The 16,900-nt window shown below is 42.8% G+C and overlaps 2 protein-coding genes across 2 annotated transcripts in view; one reads left to right on the plus strand and one right to left on the minus strand.

Moving 5' to 3' along the window:
* Window positions 1-16,900, plus strand: part of LOC128743673 (uncharacterized) — a 330,438-nt gene that overhangs the window by 18,064 nt on the left and 295,474 nt on the right. The gene's annotated exons all lie outside the window — the stretch shown is intronic.
* LOC128740108 (uncharacterized) lies at window positions 15,324-15,896 on the minus strand. Its single transcript, XM_053835617.1, has one exon. It carries the CDS (start codon window positions 15,894-15,896, stop codon window positions 15,324-15,326), a length of 573 nt encoding a protein of 190 aa, XP_053691592.1.

The raw sequence follows: 16,900 nt of genomic DNA on the forward strand, positions 1-16,900 counted from the left end.
TACATGTATACTTGCAGATGCACCACATTCAATTATTGCAAAAAATTCATTTGATTCATTCGGAGTAGCATAACGTGAATGGTCATGACCCATTCCAGCGTTACGGGACACTATCCCTACTATGCAGATCGGTTCCTGTTTCATCAAATCCCTAGCGTTCTAGTGGAAAATAAAGTACTCTTTGAACAAATATTTTACAAGGTATTTGCCAAAAAGCTAATTGTGTCCCGTAACGCTGGAATGTGTCTCATATATAAATAAATTAGACGGATTTCTCATTATCTCACAATCCAAATAACAAACAATCGTTTATGCCTAGACGTATATATATTGTAGATTACTATAATTTTAACATATACCGTATTCTTGCCTGCAGACAACATGTCTAACTTGAGCCTATCCATGATGCCAATTAACTACTGGATAAAACTCTCCACCATGCACCTTGCGTTGAAAAACTTGTTATTTCAACTGTTATAAACGGCGAGCAAATGTGATCTCCTTCAATTTGTTTTACATTTGGTTTCTGATCAACCCAATCTTTATCTTTCGGACGGTAGAATACATTGTGCGATACGATCGTCAAAATTTCATCAGAACAGGTAGGTACAACCGACATAATCAGCATTTTAGATATGTTCGGTTATAAGGGAAAGTCTGCCATACGGCAACCTAATCATGCCGGCTGTCTTTCGTTGTCTAATGCAGATAAAGAATGCAATAGGTCTGAAGCCAGCAACAGCAATTGAACTAGCGGAGCATGCATAAAATCAAACTGCAGGAAATCGTTTATTCCCAGCTGAAGTATTATTGTGGCCAAATCGAAACGCTAAAATTCTGGAACCAGTATCAGAAGCGTTTTACGTTCCATTCTAGTTTTTGAGTTTTTGCTTAACAAATCCTGGATCAACGCGATGTTGATCTAGGACGCGTGAGCAATGTTTCTTCTTCTTTATTTTTGAAACTCTTTTAATTACCACCGTTAACTAATAAAATCAATAGAATATAAATTTTGGGATTATGTTCTTAGCTCTTTTTCTTTGCATTGGTTCCTACTACAAATATTTAATAAGTTCATACATTTTTTTGGTTTTCTGTCATATACATTCTGTCTGTCTGTCTGTCTGTCTGTCTGTCCCATGTTCCTTATAGAATCGAAAACTACTGAACCAATCGGCGTGAAAATTTGCATGTAGAGGTTTTTGGGGCCAGGAAAGGTTTTAGTGATGGTTAGAGACCCCTCCCCCCACTAAGAGGGGGGGCTCCCATACAAATGAAACACAAATTTCTGCAAAACTCGAGAACTAATCAAGCAAATAGAACCAAATTTGGCATGTGGGTGTTTTCGGTAACAAGAATTTATTCTAGGGTAATTTGAGACCCCTCCCCTCTTTATAAGGGGAATTATAACTCCTCTCCCCTTTAAGAGGGGGGCTTCCATACAAATTTCCTCATAACTCGAGAACTAATCAAGCAAATGGAACCAAATTTGGCATGTGAAGGTTTTCGAGGGCAAGGAAATTTTCTATGTTGAATTAGGACCCCTCCTCACTTTAAGAGGGGGGCTCCTGTACAAATGAATTTTTTTAATTCTTGTTTTTTTTCGTCCGCTGACCGTCGAAGAGTTTGGACGCGCATTTTTACTGCGCAGTAACATAAGTACAATAATTTTTTTTTTTACCGACTTGCGAAAGCCTCGCGAATATTTATAAACAATTTTGACCGTCGCGCAACCGCGAGTAACTAGTATTTATAAACAATTTTTGACCGTCGCGTAACCGTGTGTAAATAATTTATCTTGTCCGCCGCGCAGTGAACTCCAGCCGTAATGAAGTGCAACGCTCCTGAATGTGGAATGACAAGTCTACGTCATCTTTGGAAGTGTCATGGAACATGCGGACGCAGCTTTCATGCTGCTTGTATTGGTGCTAAACGTGAGTGGGAGGACGATTTACGGAATTTCGTCCTGCCACTATGTACAGAATGCACACCAGACTTCACGGAAAAATACTCGCTGAAGCAAATAATCAGCAAGCAGACAGAAAGCCAACATCGAATCATCACACAATTGCAGAATATCACGCATATGCAGGACGCCGTGGAACAAATCGAAAAACGAATGGCTGCCATTGAACAACATTGGTATGTGGGAAATAAGCAAATAGCCACCACATTAGCCAGTATATCAAAACATTCTTTGTCAGCAAACGTAAGCGACCACCTCTCGGTCGTCGTACGAAATGCTAACAGCGAATTTTTTAAGCCGCTTAACGCGAAAATGGCAGAATCATTCCATCGTATCGAAGAAAAAATATCAGAAAACGTGAATGACACTATTGTAGCAGAAATCCAAAGACACACAAATAAACTTTTGGAAAAGCATTTTGGAAACGCTTTTGCTACACTTGAATCAAAAATTGACGCAATTGAATCATCAATTGAAGCCTCGTCAATTAGTAAGCTCAATTGTAGTATTGCAGCAAAAGAAGTACTAGACGAACTAAAAGTACTCTCTGCTGAAACCTCCAAAATGCATACAACACCAGTGTCCGTCAATCACCTCAGTCTTTCTGAAGAGATGGAACGATCACTGCATCCGTCCGCACCTGTAAATGACGCGAAAAATGACCCTTCACAAAATTCCGGCTGGCGTATAGTAGGCAGCAAAAAAATCTGGAAAGCTGACTGGAGTTCTTTTGATTCCAGGCAACGAACCCGCCGCTTTCAAGAAAAACAGGCAGAAATTGCAGCGCGAAGACGCAGACAACAACGTAAACGACAGCGTAAAAATTCGGACAACATCAATAATAACACACGTCACGATCATCACAATAACACTCAGCACAATAGCGAACACCGCAATGTCAGTAATAATATCTACAGTAGCAACGACTATGACAACACCAACAACAATATCCATAGAACTGTCGAAAGCAATCAGCCAATGCTTCCAAAAAATTATGCATTACCTCTGGACAAGGACCTGCTGGCAGCTGCAAAACTTCAATTTTCTGGACCACCAACAACGGACATAACATCCAAATTCATAAATTTCCAAAAAGGCGAAACAATTAATCCATATAGAACCGAAAACCAGACTAACACCACCCTGAACGAAAACGGAAATAACAACGCCAGCAATAACAATACCTCACACCCAGCTCCAGCACCTCCTCAAGATAGTCTATTTGAATGCGACCCAATGCGTCCACCTATAGTCCGGCTCACTCAGCAGTCAACAAACGGCGACGGACGCTTTCTGAAAGCTAGACTGCGCGACCCAAAAATAATGAAAATCGTCCGCCTGTACTTGGCATATATGAAAGACCAGCAGCCGTCAGTCTGTATAGAAGGACTAACATCAACCAGCATTCGAATGCTTTTGGCATCCGAAGGACTCCCGACGTCTCCCGAACATCTAAAGCGCATCTTTCTAGAAGTCTACCAGGAATATGGACTTTTACCGCCGGAAGCAGAAGCTGACTTGCAGTCGTACAGACAATTTTTAGTAAGCGAACGAACTCACCGCCTTCAGCAATTGCGCGAAAGTAACAATAAATTTTCGACAAGCGTTGTACCGTCACGTAAATCTTACAACGCGAATTTTCTCTACCATTGACGCACAACACGGAAGAATTTGAATCACCAAACGACGACGCCCAGTCTAATGAAGAAGAAATTTTATCGACGCGCTCTTTGGAGCTAGTAAACGTAAATGTAAGTAGTAATAATTTTCCAAAAACTTCTTCTGCACTAAAACAGAATGCGGCTGAAATTCTTGTGTATTGCCAGAATTTCAACCGCATGAAAAGTCCAGCCAAAATGAAGGAAATTCATCAAAATGTAATATCATCTTCTTTCAAAGTCATTCTTGGAACCGAAAGTAGCTGGGACGAAAGCGTCAAAAGCGAAGAAATTTTTGGAAATCTATTTAACGTATTCCGGCACGACCGTAATTTGTCTTTAAGTCAGAAAAAATCTGGAGGAGGTGTCCTCATAGCTATAAACTCTGACTTTACTTCGGAAGAAATAATTACTAGAAAGCACATCGAATTTGAAAATATATGGGCCAAAGCAACCATATACGGCGAAGTACACATTTTTTCAGCCGTGTACTTTCCTCCCGAACATGCTAATAAACAGTCTTATGAACTATTTTTCGAAGCAGTAGAAGACATTATTTCAAATATGGAACCCGAAGTAAAACTACATATTTACGGCGACTTCAATCAGCGCAATGTGGACTTCATTGTAGACATTGACAATGAATCCATTTTGCTTCCAGTAGTAGGCGAAAATGAAACATTGCATTACATTTTTGACAAAATTTCACAATTTGGCTTGCATCAAATAAATTCAGTCAAAAATAGTCAAAATGTTTATTTGGACTTACTTTTTACAAACTGCACAGACGACTTTGCTGTAAATGCTTCACTGTCTCCCTTATGGAAGAATGAAGCATTTCACACAGCAATCGAATACTCAATTTTCACACACAATAGCTCTTACCCTACTGACTTGGAATATGAAGAAGTGCCGGAATATAACAAAGCAAATTTTATAGAAATTAAGCGTAGACTATGTACAACAGAATGGCAACATGTGTTTTGTACTGAAGGAAATGTCGACTATGAAACAGAAAAATTCATCCTTTTCTTGAAGTGCCTTTTACACGAAACTGTACCAATGAAAAGAAGAAGACGAAGTAAACATAGTAAATGGCCTGTGTGGTTCAACCCACATCTAAAAAATCTTAAAAATAGAAAACAAAAAGCACACAAAAAATTCAAAAATGAAAACAATACCATTAACTTGAATAATTATCTCAATATTAGCGAAGAACTCAACTCGGCCACTAAAATCGCGTATGAAGAATATAATAGTAAAGTCGAAAATGAAGTCAAATCATGCCCAAAAAATTTCTTTAACTATGTAAATACTAAATTGAAAAGTAGTAATTTCCCATCCCAAATGAAACTTGACGGGCTTATTGGAAATAATACTAATGAAATCTGCAACCTTTTCGCAAATTTCTTTCAAGAAGTATATACAACATTTACTGAAGAAGACCGCGACCAAGAATATTTCTCATTTATCCCCGAATTTTCTAACGACATATCTGTCTCTCAACTATCAGAAATTGACGTATTTGAAGCACTCAAAGGCTTGAATGCGTCAAAAGGGCCGGGGCCTGACGGAATAGCACCCATATTTCTCAAAAACCTGGCCGAAGAACTTGCTACACCATTACAACGCCTATTTAACATGTCTCTGAAAAATGGAAAATTCCCGAAAATATGGAAATCTTCGTATTTAGTCCCTATCTTCAAATCAGGAACAAAATCAGACATCCGAAACTACCGTGGAATTGCCATTATCTCTTGCATTCCTAAACTATTTGAATCAATTATAAATGAAAAAATTTTTCAACAAGTAAAACACAAAATTACAAGTCAGCAACACGGCTTTTTTAAAGGCCGCTCTACTGCCTCAAATCTTCTGGAATTTGTAACTTTTACTCTTAATGCAATGGACAGTGGCAACCACGTAGAAGCTATTTACACGGACTTTAGTAAGGCATTTGACAGAATAGACATACCATTATTAATCTTCAAATTAGGCAAAATTGGAATAGAACCGAAGCTCTTGAAATGGCTTCAATCATATTTAACGGAACGTAAACAAATTGTTCGCTTTCAAAATGCCCTCTCGGACCCTATTCAAGTCACCTCTGGGGTTCCCCAAGGTTCCCACTTAGGGCCACTTCTTTTCATTTTGCACGTAAATGACATTTCCTACATACTTAACCACTCAAAAGTACTTGTATATGCAGACGACATGAAAATATATATGGAAATAAAAAATGCCCATGACGTCGCAGTATTTCAGAATGAAGTCAATGTATTCAACACTTGGTGCAACAAATCTTTACTAAACCTCAATGTAAAAAAATGTAACTCAATAGCATTTAGCAGGAAAATTCAAACTCCCTCTATTGACATATACTTAGGAAACAATATTGTACCAAAATGTAAAATTGTAAGGGATCTAGGAGTAATCTTAGACTCAAAACTAACATTTACAGAACATTACAATACCATTATTAACAAAGCAAATAGAATGCTGGGCTTTATCAAACGCTTCAGTCATAATTTCAAAGACCCATACACAATAAAACTTTTATACATTACATATGTAAGACCTATTCTGGAATATTGCAATATTGTATGGCACCCACAGACTGCGTTACACGAAGGACGCATTGAATCTGTTCAGAAACAATTTCTACTATACGCGCTTCGAAAACTTAACTGGACAGTATTTCCATTACCATCTTATGAAGCGCGCTGCATGCTTATCCATATACAAACACTTAAAGAACGTCGCGAACAAGCAATGCTTTACTTTATCAATGACATTATTTCTCAACGCATCCAGTCCGCAGATTTGCTTGCTCAATTAAACTTTTATGCGCCGAGTCGTAACCTTAGAACTAGAAAAATATTTATGGAAAAATCATATAAAACCAATTATGCGAAAAATGGACAAGTCAATAACATGATGCGTCTTTATAATCAAAATTGCGAAAGAATTGACATCACTATGTCCAGAATCCAAATTAAACTACGACTTAGCCATAGGAATAATGTATAGTATATAAGTAAACATTGTAATAATATTATTGTATGTAGTCTACAAATGCTTGACGAATAAAACAACAACAACAGATTACGACCCCTTCCCCTTTTAAGAGGAGAGCTCCCATACAAATGAAATTTAAATTTCCTTATAACTTGAGAACTAATCAAGCAAATGGAACCAAATTTGGCATGTGGAAGATTTTGGAGTCTTGAATTTATTTTACGATAGTTAGAGACCTCTCACCCCTGTGGTAGGGGGATATGGATACAAATCATACAAATAAAACAGAAATTTTTGCGAAACTCAAAAACTAATCGAACTCGAGAAATTCGAGACTTCTTCAAACATTAGTCAATACAAGACCACAAAAACTATCTAAAGTAACACTAGATCATTCAGGACGAGACGGTCGCGAGTGTTGCCGGTGACCCGCCGTCGGAAGCGCCGCCCACTGGGGGGCTTGCAAAACTCGAGATTGTGACAAAGATCATCCGAGATTCATGATTTATGTACAACACAGGTTAATTTGTGGCAATACGAAGTTTGTCGGGTCAGCTAGTATATATATATATATATAGTATATATATATATATATATATATATATATATATATATATATATATATATATATATATATATATATATATATATATATATATATATATATATATATATATATATATATATATATATATATATATATATATATATATATATATATATATATATATATATATATATATATATATATATATATATATATATATATATATATATATATATATATATATATATATATATATATATATATATATATATATATATATATATATATATTTTATGTGCAACGTAAGAACACTAAATAACGCGAATACTAGACACAACACTTATGGTTCTTACAAAAAACAAACATAATTACCTTATCCGCTAACCGGTTTCGTGTATGATGCTACCCATCATCAGAGCGGTGGTCGACTGGATACAAAGTAGTAATTTGCTGTTTACTACAATTTCAACTTCGTCAGTTGAAAGAGCGGTGAGGTGATGAGAGCGTCATCCTCATTCATCAGGGGACGGTCCTCCGTACAGATGTACATCGACTTCCACGCAGTCAAATGAGAAGACTTTCTCACGTTTTTGAGCAGCTTTGCGTTTCCCCAATTGATATTGTGTTTGGAGCAGGTTGAGTGCATGGCTACACTGCACTATGAGATATCAGGCGGACAAAAATCAGAAAACTGACTTTCACTAATCCGCCTAATGAAATTTTCTATTGATAGCAAACACTTCAATTAAGAAAAATCCAAAATAGCAAGTCGATGTTGTTTCTGAGATAGAGGCTGTCAAAGTTGAAAAACGATATGACATATACGCTTTTTGCCATTCAAACACGTTTACTTGTATGTAAGGAAGGGTGATACCTTCCCGAAACGGCGAGTAGGCTAATGGTACAGCTGCCTTCCGTCCCGTTAAAACCGTGGCTGGTCTCTAGGTACGTTCAAAGCTCGTCACTCACGTCAAAGTGTGGTGGTGTAGGCTCAGATGATACATTCCTGACTAACGCCGATCGGATGCTGACATCCCTGCCCCCATGAAGGGTAGGGGGGAGTGTCCCTAGCCATGGCCTCCCTGCTTGCATAGATCACCATGGGATCGTTAAGGCGACTACACAATTACGAGTGGAGATAGCGGCCTAGAGTTGGGACCCTTTCGAATGGAAAAATTTTTAAATTTCAAAGAGGGATCGAATACGGGTGCTACTAGTGGCAAAGATGATATCTTTGCCAAAAGTAGTAAGTTGGCTAGGTCACCAACAGCAAAGACAGGTAGCCCCCCGTTATCGGGGGCGCGACCCAAGAAGGGAAGCCCGCCGAAGTCGGGGGCACAGCCCATACAGGGAAGCCCCCCGAAAACGGGAGCGATACCGAAGAGGAAGTTGACACCACCTAGGACTAACACCCCAGTTAGAACGCCGGTGGCCATCGCTGCCAGCTCAGCCAAGAAGGCGAGCGACAGCGGTAGGCAAATGTCAACGGAGGGCATGGTGCACCCTCCTGAGGGCGAAGTCGGGCTTCCTCCAGCCAGTAGCAAGCTGGAGGAAGCCAAAAAGTTGGTGGACGAGTTGTACTCGTTCATCAACTCTAGGTCAAATGTCCACCTCGACATTAAAAAGCTGGCGGTGAGCCTCCGCTCTACCGTCATAGCTGCCGAGGTGGAGAGGCAAGAGCTTCTGCAGCGATGCGAAATCGCCGAAGCTCAGGTCATAGCCGCTAAGGCTGTGGCCATGCCTAGTCAGGCGCGTACGCCGCTTGCCAAGCGTAAGGCGGCTACGCCCGACCATGGACCAACGCTGGTGGCCAAGAGGCAGCGGACTTCGGCTCGCGCCTCTACCAGCGAACGTGCGGAGGCGGTCCCGGATGGTGCTTCCGGGACCGGGGAAGAGGATTGGCAGGTGGTTAGGCGTAAACCGCCTAAACCGCCGAGGCCGAAACCGAGCGAGACTGCGGCTGCAAAGCCAAAGCCAAGGCGCGTCCATAAGGGCGACGCCTTAGTAGTGAAGCTGACAGGCAAGCTGTCGTATGCTGATCTACTGCGCAAGGTTCGTGTGGACCCCAAGTTGCAGGAGCTTGGGGCCAACGTTGTAAAGACCCGCCGAACCCAGGCAGGGGATATGCTTTTCGAACTTAGAAAGGACCCAACGGTCCAGAGTTCGAATTACCAGGAACTGGTTGAGCAGTCCCTGGGCGAAGCGGGCCAGGTCAAGGCGCTGTCGCAGCGTGTTCTGGTCGAGTGTAAAAACCTCGACGAGATTACGACGACAGTTGACCTGAGTGAGGCTATGCGGGATCAGCTTAAGGTTGATGTGGCACCCGCAGACATCCGCTTGCGGAAGGCATATGGAGATATGCAAACCGCGACTTTAAACGTGCCAGAGGCAATCGCCAACAAGATGTTGGCGTCTGGCAAAATTAAGGTAGGATGGTCAGTGTGTACACTGGTGTCGAAACGGCGTATCGAACGCTGTTTCAGGTGTATGGGCTTTGGCCATCGGGCGGCCAAGTGTAAGGCCCCCGATCGGTCCAAGCTGTGCAGGCGGTGCGGCGAAGATGGCCACTTCGCCAGGGGATGTAGCAAACCCCCCAGGTGCATGCTCTGCACAGTCGATGCGGGAAATAAGCATGCCACAGGTGGTCCACTGTGTGCGGCTTATAGGCGGGCATTGCAACGATAAGGGTGCAGGTTATACAGATTAACCTAAACCACTGTGAAACGGCACAGGAGTTGCTTTGGCAAACGGCAGCCGAGACGGGGTGCGATATTGCCATTATCGCGGATCCCTACCGGGTCCCCCGTGGAGGCGCTAACTGGGTTATCGATAAGGGTCGGATGGCAGCGATCGCTGTGATGGGTAGATACCCGATCCAGGAGGTGGTGTCGTCCGACCAAGAGGGGTTCGTGATCGCGGTGGTCGATGGCGTCTGCATCTGTAGCTGCTACGCTCCACCTAGGTGGTCGCCGGAGCAGTTTGACCGGATGCTGGACGTGCTCACCGACGAACTCACGGGCCGCAAGCCCGTTGTCATTGGAGGAGACTTCAATGCTTGGGCTGTCGAATGGGGTAGCAGGTGCACTACTCCGAGGGGACAAAGCTTGTTGGAAGCTCTGTCCAAGCTAGATGTAAGTCTGGCTAACGTGGGATCCGTCAGTACCTTTTGTAGGGGGGTACAACAATCGATCATCGACATCACCTTCTGCAGCCCAACGTTGCTTGACAACATGGGCTGGAGGGTGTCAGATGAGTACACGCATAGTGACCACCAAGCTATACGGTACACGATTGAACGACGGGCGCTACGGCCACGCGGGGCGAAGTCGACAGGGAGGAGGTGGAAAGTGAAGGCCTTCGACAAAGACCTGTTCGTTGAAGCACTCAGTGCAGAGAGCACCCGCTCGAACCTGAGTGCTCGTGAGCTGACCAACGTCCTAGTACGGGCATGTGATACCACTATGCCTAGGACGGGGCAGCCAATGAACGGTCGTCGCTCGGTATACTGGTGGAGTGATACCATTGCCCAGCTCCGTTCCAGGTGCCACAGAGCGAGAAGGCTAGCGCAGAGGGCCCGGACCGATGCAGATGCTGAAGCTCGGGGAGTTGATCTTAGAGCGGCAAGGTCGGCGCTTAAGGAAGAGGTTAGGCGTAGCAAGAAATCCTGTTTCCAGGAGCTATGTCGCGATGCGGATTCAAACCCCTGGGGTGGTGCATACCAGGTGGTAATGAAAAAGATGAAGGGTACATCTGCGCCGCAGGAAACCTGCCCCCAAAAGCTGAAAGTCATCGTGGAAGGGCTCTTTCCGCAACACGATCCAGTTTGGTGGCCTCCGACCCCGCACGGTCAATCGAATGATGTCCTCACTCCGGTCACGAATGAGGAACTCATCGTAATTGCCAGGGGTTTGAAATCGAAGAAAGCGCCCGGTCCTGACGGGATTCCGAACGAGGCACTCAAAGCGGCGATCCAAGCGTATCCCGATATGTTTAGAGAGACGCTTCAGAGTTGCCTAGAGGTATGCGAATTTCCAGACAAATGGAAAGTCCAAAGATTGGTACTGCTGCCAAAGCCGGGGAAACCGCCTGGGGATCCCTCGTCGTACAGGCCAATTTGCCTATTGGACACGCTAGGCAAATTGCTAGAGCGGGTAATCCTAAACAGGCTGACGCCTGTAGTGGAAAGTGATGTTGGACTGGCAAACACGCAGTTTGGCTTCCGTAAGGGGAAGTCCACTGTAGATGCCATAAAGTCCGTAGTGGAGAGGGCCGAGAAGCCTATGAAACGGAAAAGGCGCGGCGACAGGTATTGTGCTATAGTCACAATCGATGTCAAAAACGCCTTTAACAGCGCTAACTGGGGTGCAATTGCGTTAGCGCTGCATAGGATGAGGGTACCGGATCATCTATGCAGGTTGCTTAAGAGTTACTTCGAGAACCGGACGCTAGTGTACGACACGGCGGATGGGGCGAAGAGGTACAAAGTGACAGCGGGTGTTCCACAGGGTTCGATTCTCGGCCCCACGCTTTGGAATGCCATGTACGATGGGGTGCTGAGGCTTGAACTACCCACTGGGGTCGATATTACTGGCTTCGCCGATGATATCGTCCTTACGGTGGTAGGCGAGTTTCTAGAAGAGGTGGAAATGCTGGCATCAGACGCCATAAGCATAATAGAGGGTTGGATGGCGGGCGTCAATCTGCGATTGGCCCACCATAAGACGGAAGCTGTGATGGTCAGCAACCGAAAGTCGGCCATAGAGGCAAAAATAATCGTGGGGGGACAGGTGATTGTCTCCAAACGAAGTGTGAAGTACCTGGGTGTCATGACAGACAACAGGCTGAACTTCACCAGTCATGTGGATTATGCTTGTGGTAAAGCGTCAACGGCGGTCACTGCTCTGTCTAAGATCATGCCGAACGGCTACGGTCCTAGCAGCAGTAAGAGACGCCTGATGGCCAGCGTTGCCATGTCGGTGCTACGATACGGTGCACCGGCGTGGGCCCCGGCTTTGGAGAGTAAGCGCAATCAGGCATGCCTGAACAAGGTGTTCAGGCTGTTAGCATTGCGCGTTGCGTGCGGCTACCGTACCATATCGTTGGATGCGATTGGGGTTATTGCAGCCATGATTCCAATATGCATACTCCTAGGTGAGGATATCGAGTGCCATAGGCAGAGGAACGTCAGGGGCGCTAGGGACAGAGTTAGGCTGGACTCTATTAGGCGTTGGCAGGCGGAATGGGATCGCACCGACCATGGTAGGTGGACCCATAGGCTGATCCAGAACATATCGTCCTGGATCGGCAGAGGTCATGGTGAGGTAAACTTTTTCCTTACCCAGTTCCTGTCGGGTCATGGATGCTTTAAGAAGTATCTACATACGCGCGGGCGGGCAGATTCACCCTTTTGCCCCGTTTGCACGGTAGCCGAGGAAACGGCGGAGCATGTGATCTTTCACTGCCCGCGGTTTACGTCCACTCGGCAGGTGATGCTTGCGGTCGTTGGAGAAGACACCAACGCCGACAACATCGTGCAGAGAATGTGCGCTGAGCAGCGTGCATGGGGTGCCGTCGATAGGGCGGTAACCGCGGTGATAACGGAGTTGCAACGGCTAGAACGTTTGCAACGACAGGGCCGACATAGCTTGCTAGGGTCAGTAACGGGCTGATTGGGCAGCCCAGGCCCTAGGTAAAGGGTAGTGGCGGTATGAAAAGGCAAGGGTGTTGTGTGGACCCACACACGCAACGGTTAAGTCGGAGTGCTTCGGCACGTCCTCCCTCCTGAAGTAAAACCTAACGGTAGTTCCGGGAGGGGTTCAGGAACGGGCAGCAGGAGAGTTTTTAGTAGGTAGGCGCATGTTGGCACCATGTGAATCCTATTCGGCACCGCGAAGGTGCTGTCTATGAAGATTTTCTCCCTGCATAAACAATACAAAAAAAAAAAACACGTTTACTTTCAAATCAATTTTTGAACACTATTTCCAAAATTAAATCTTATGTATTATATATCATTAGAAAGGTAATGAAATGAGCTTTCCGAAAAATAAATGGCTTAGGCGGCTAGAGGAGAAATTATAATAATAAAAAGCATGAGAAGAAGGAAAATATAAAAAAGTAAGAGAATTTTCTGCTTTCTTAGTCGAGTACTTTTTTTCCCCAGATATCTCCAGGTTAATTCCTCCTTCTGGGTTAAATCTCAGGTATATACTATCAACTTATGAAAGAATAACGTGCCACCATGCGCCACTCTGCGAAATATAGTGTTTTGAAAATTTCTAGTCATCATGGGAAATTTCAAGATTAAATATATTTCCAGCGAATAACACACACACACACACACACACACACACACACACACACACACACACACACACACACACACACACACACACACACACACACACACACACACACACACACACACACACACACACACACACAACACACACACACACACTCATACACACACACACACAGCTAACTGATCAACGTGAAATTATGTTAACAGAAGAAGCATTTAGTATAATCATATTTAGAAACTGCCTCCATACAACGTTAATGGAACTATGAAGAAAACATGCGCCCCTCCTGTTAAGTTCATCGAAGAAATGTCTTCGAAAATTTTAAATCGCAATCCATATTGAGTGGACTGAATTTTTAGACCTATGGCCTATTTCAAGATATGTTCTGGATCTGCTGAACGTATGGACCAATTTCGGTAAATCTTACAAAGCTTATACGGGACGAATGAATAACTTAACTGGCCTGATAAACTCCATTAAGTTAAAATATTGTTAGGAATAGGGGAAAATCAGCAAAACTTAATACTTTCGTATGACAGTTAAGGAAGGGGTGGGCACCATGGGATTTGCCGGGAAAATTTACATAAGGTCAGTTATATTTGATCAATTGCCAGTTTCTGAATTTCGTTCGTTTTAGGCTAGGTTTTCCCGTAGTGTTAATAAAGCCATTTTCAAAATTACTTCGAAGTTTCGAATAATTTCAGAAGTGAAATACCATAATAACTTTACCAGTGAAATGCATTATATTGCACAAATAAATAGCACAATAGAACTATAAAAATTTGTACGAAATTATTACTTTTATTCAAAAGTATCCAGAACATCTAAATTTATTATATTGATTCTATGTTGAAAATGCATCTTTTTCATTTAAATACATTATTTAGTCATAAAAATGTCTGGAAGCTTCAGGTAAACGTATTTAAACATACTTATACTAATAATTTAGATAGAATAACGCATGCCCCGGATATTCAAAACACCATATCTCCCAAACTACCAATATTGTCTTTTCTAGTTAAGTGATTCTTATGTAGAATTTGTCTGGGGAGCATTTTGAGCTATTTATTTGAAAATAAAATGTTTTGAGATATTCGCACTTTTGGTTTTAAATTACAAAAAAATGTATGATCTTGACAAATTAGATAAAAACTGATAATATCATTCGATCGCGCGGTCAAAAACCCATAGAAAAAGTATATTGGCATGTCTTCACATCAAACTGTTGCAGAAATATTTAAGCCCGAAAAATGACTTTTTTTGAAAATCTGCCACTGCTAGGGGAATTGATCAATCGGCGTAAAACTTCGGAAAATTGGTTGTGGGGTCGGAATGAACAATTATGCCAACCTTGGTTGAAATCGCTGATGGTCGAATCCAAACGTTTGAGATGGAATGACCCATATTAGTTTTTCACATATGACAAAGGTAAACAGTTAAACCCTTTTCAAAATATGTTCGTGAAATGTTTGCAAATGTACTCTAACAACATATTTTAATCATATCAACTAGAAAAACGTCAAAAATCCTAGAAAAAAATCGAAAATATTTTTGTCCGACTGCTTGTATGGAAATCCCCCATAGTGCACTGGAGTCGTTGGGCCGTTCGTTCTCCACTGCCTTTCTATGTTCCTTTAGGCGAATTTTGAATTTTCTCCGCGTTTGCCCGATGTACACCGCTGGGCAATCCTGGCACGGAATTTCATAAATTCCTGAGCGTTCGTCGGGCGGAACCTTGTCCTTTTGGTTATTCAAAAGTTCCTGTAAGGCATTGCCGCTTTTGTGGACCACATGGAAACCATGCCGCTTAAGTACCTTTCTAATGTGGTTTGTTACTTTCGGGTAGACTGATTCTTTGTACTTCTTCTCTGTAGAGGCTGTAGTGTAGTGGTATCATGGCACTGTTTTTTGCGGAGATGTTTGCGGATTATTTTATCCACAAACTTTTTGTCGTACCCGTTTAATTCAGCAGCTTTCTGGATCCTTTCCCTTTCCGCTGCAAAATCTTCCTGCTCCATGGGGATGTTGACTAGACGATGCGCCATAGAATGAAAAGCTGCTTGTTTTTGGGCCCCGAAGTGATTTGAGTCCGTAGTAATGTAACGATCGGTAGACGTTGGTTTTCGAAAAATGCTGAACTTCAGGATATTGTCTTCTTTCCTGGTAATCAGCAGGTCCAAAAACGGTAGTTTTCCCTCTACTTCCTGTTCCACCGTAAATTTGATCTTTTCGTGCTGTGAGTTCAGCCAATTCAGTGTTTGTGGCACGTAGCGTTCCTTCACTATGGCGTAAATGTCGTCTACGTATCGCTTCCATACGCGTGGGAAAAGCTTTTCACTTTGTAGCTTTTCTTCAAAGTCGCTCATAAACAATTCCGCCAAGAGGGGCGATATTATACTACCCATGCTGAGGCCATGGATTTGCTTGTAGTATTTACCTCTGAATACAAAGTAATTTTGATTCATGCATTGCTTTGCGACAGAAACATAGGCCTCTATATGATTGTGCGGTGCCCGGCTGCGCTCCAAATGGTATCGAAGACTTTGTAAAGCATCTGGTACTGGCACGCTTGGGAATAGGGAGTTGACATCAAACGACACCAAAATTTCTCCCCTTTTTACTTCAACCTTCTCTAGTTGACTCGTGAGTTCTATTGAATTTTTCACGCTTTTACCGTGTAAAACCGGGTATTTCTTCATTTCTTCGACTAGCCAAGCTGCCATTTTTTTCTGTTGGTGTACAAATATTCGAAGAAATTGGTCGCATAGCTACATCGGGCAAACGCGGAGAAAATTCAAAATTCGCCTAAAGGAACATAGAAAGGCAGTGGAGAACGAACGGCCCAACGACTCCAGTGTAGCCATGCACTCAACCTGCTCCAAACACAATATCAATTGGGAAAACGCAAAGCTGCTCAAAAACGTGAGAAAGTCTTCTCATTTGACTGCGTGGGAGTCGATGTACATCTGTACGGAGGACCGTCCCCTGATGAATGAGGATGACGCTCTCATCACCTCACCGCTCTTTCAACTGACGAAGTTGAAACTGTAGTAAACAGCAAATTACTACTTTGTATCCAGTCGACCACCGCTCTGATGATGGGTAGCATCATACCCGAAACCGGTTAGCGGATAAGCTATTTATGTTTTTTGTAAGAACCAGTGAATCTAGTGTAAAAGCCATCGAAAGTGCCGAAAAAATCTATGTGCCGCTAAATAAACCGCTAACTTTTTTAAGCAAGGGGAAAATTATGAAATATGAAAATTTTCTTTTAATTCAACTATTTAGCTATTATCTACCCATGTAATCGCATAGATCTGGATCGAAAGATCCCAAAACTTCATAAACTTTTGTATGCGAGCACAGTTAATTGACTCATGAAATAAATCAATATTTAAAAACTCGAGAT

The sequence above is a fragment of the Sabethes cyaneus genome, chromosome 3 (genome assembly GCF_943734655.1).
Source record: "Sabethes cyaneus chromosome 3, idSabCyanKW18_F2, whole genome shotgun sequence".
In the NCBI taxonomy this organism is placed as follows: Eukaryota; Metazoa; Arthropoda; class Insecta; order Diptera; family Culicidae; genus Sabethes; species Sabethes cyaneus.

Coding starts and splice junctions, on each gene's coding strand:
- LOC128740108 (XM_053835617.1), bottom strand. CDS start 15,896: ATGGGTAGTATAATATCGCCCCTCTTGGCGGAATTGTTTATGAGCGAC.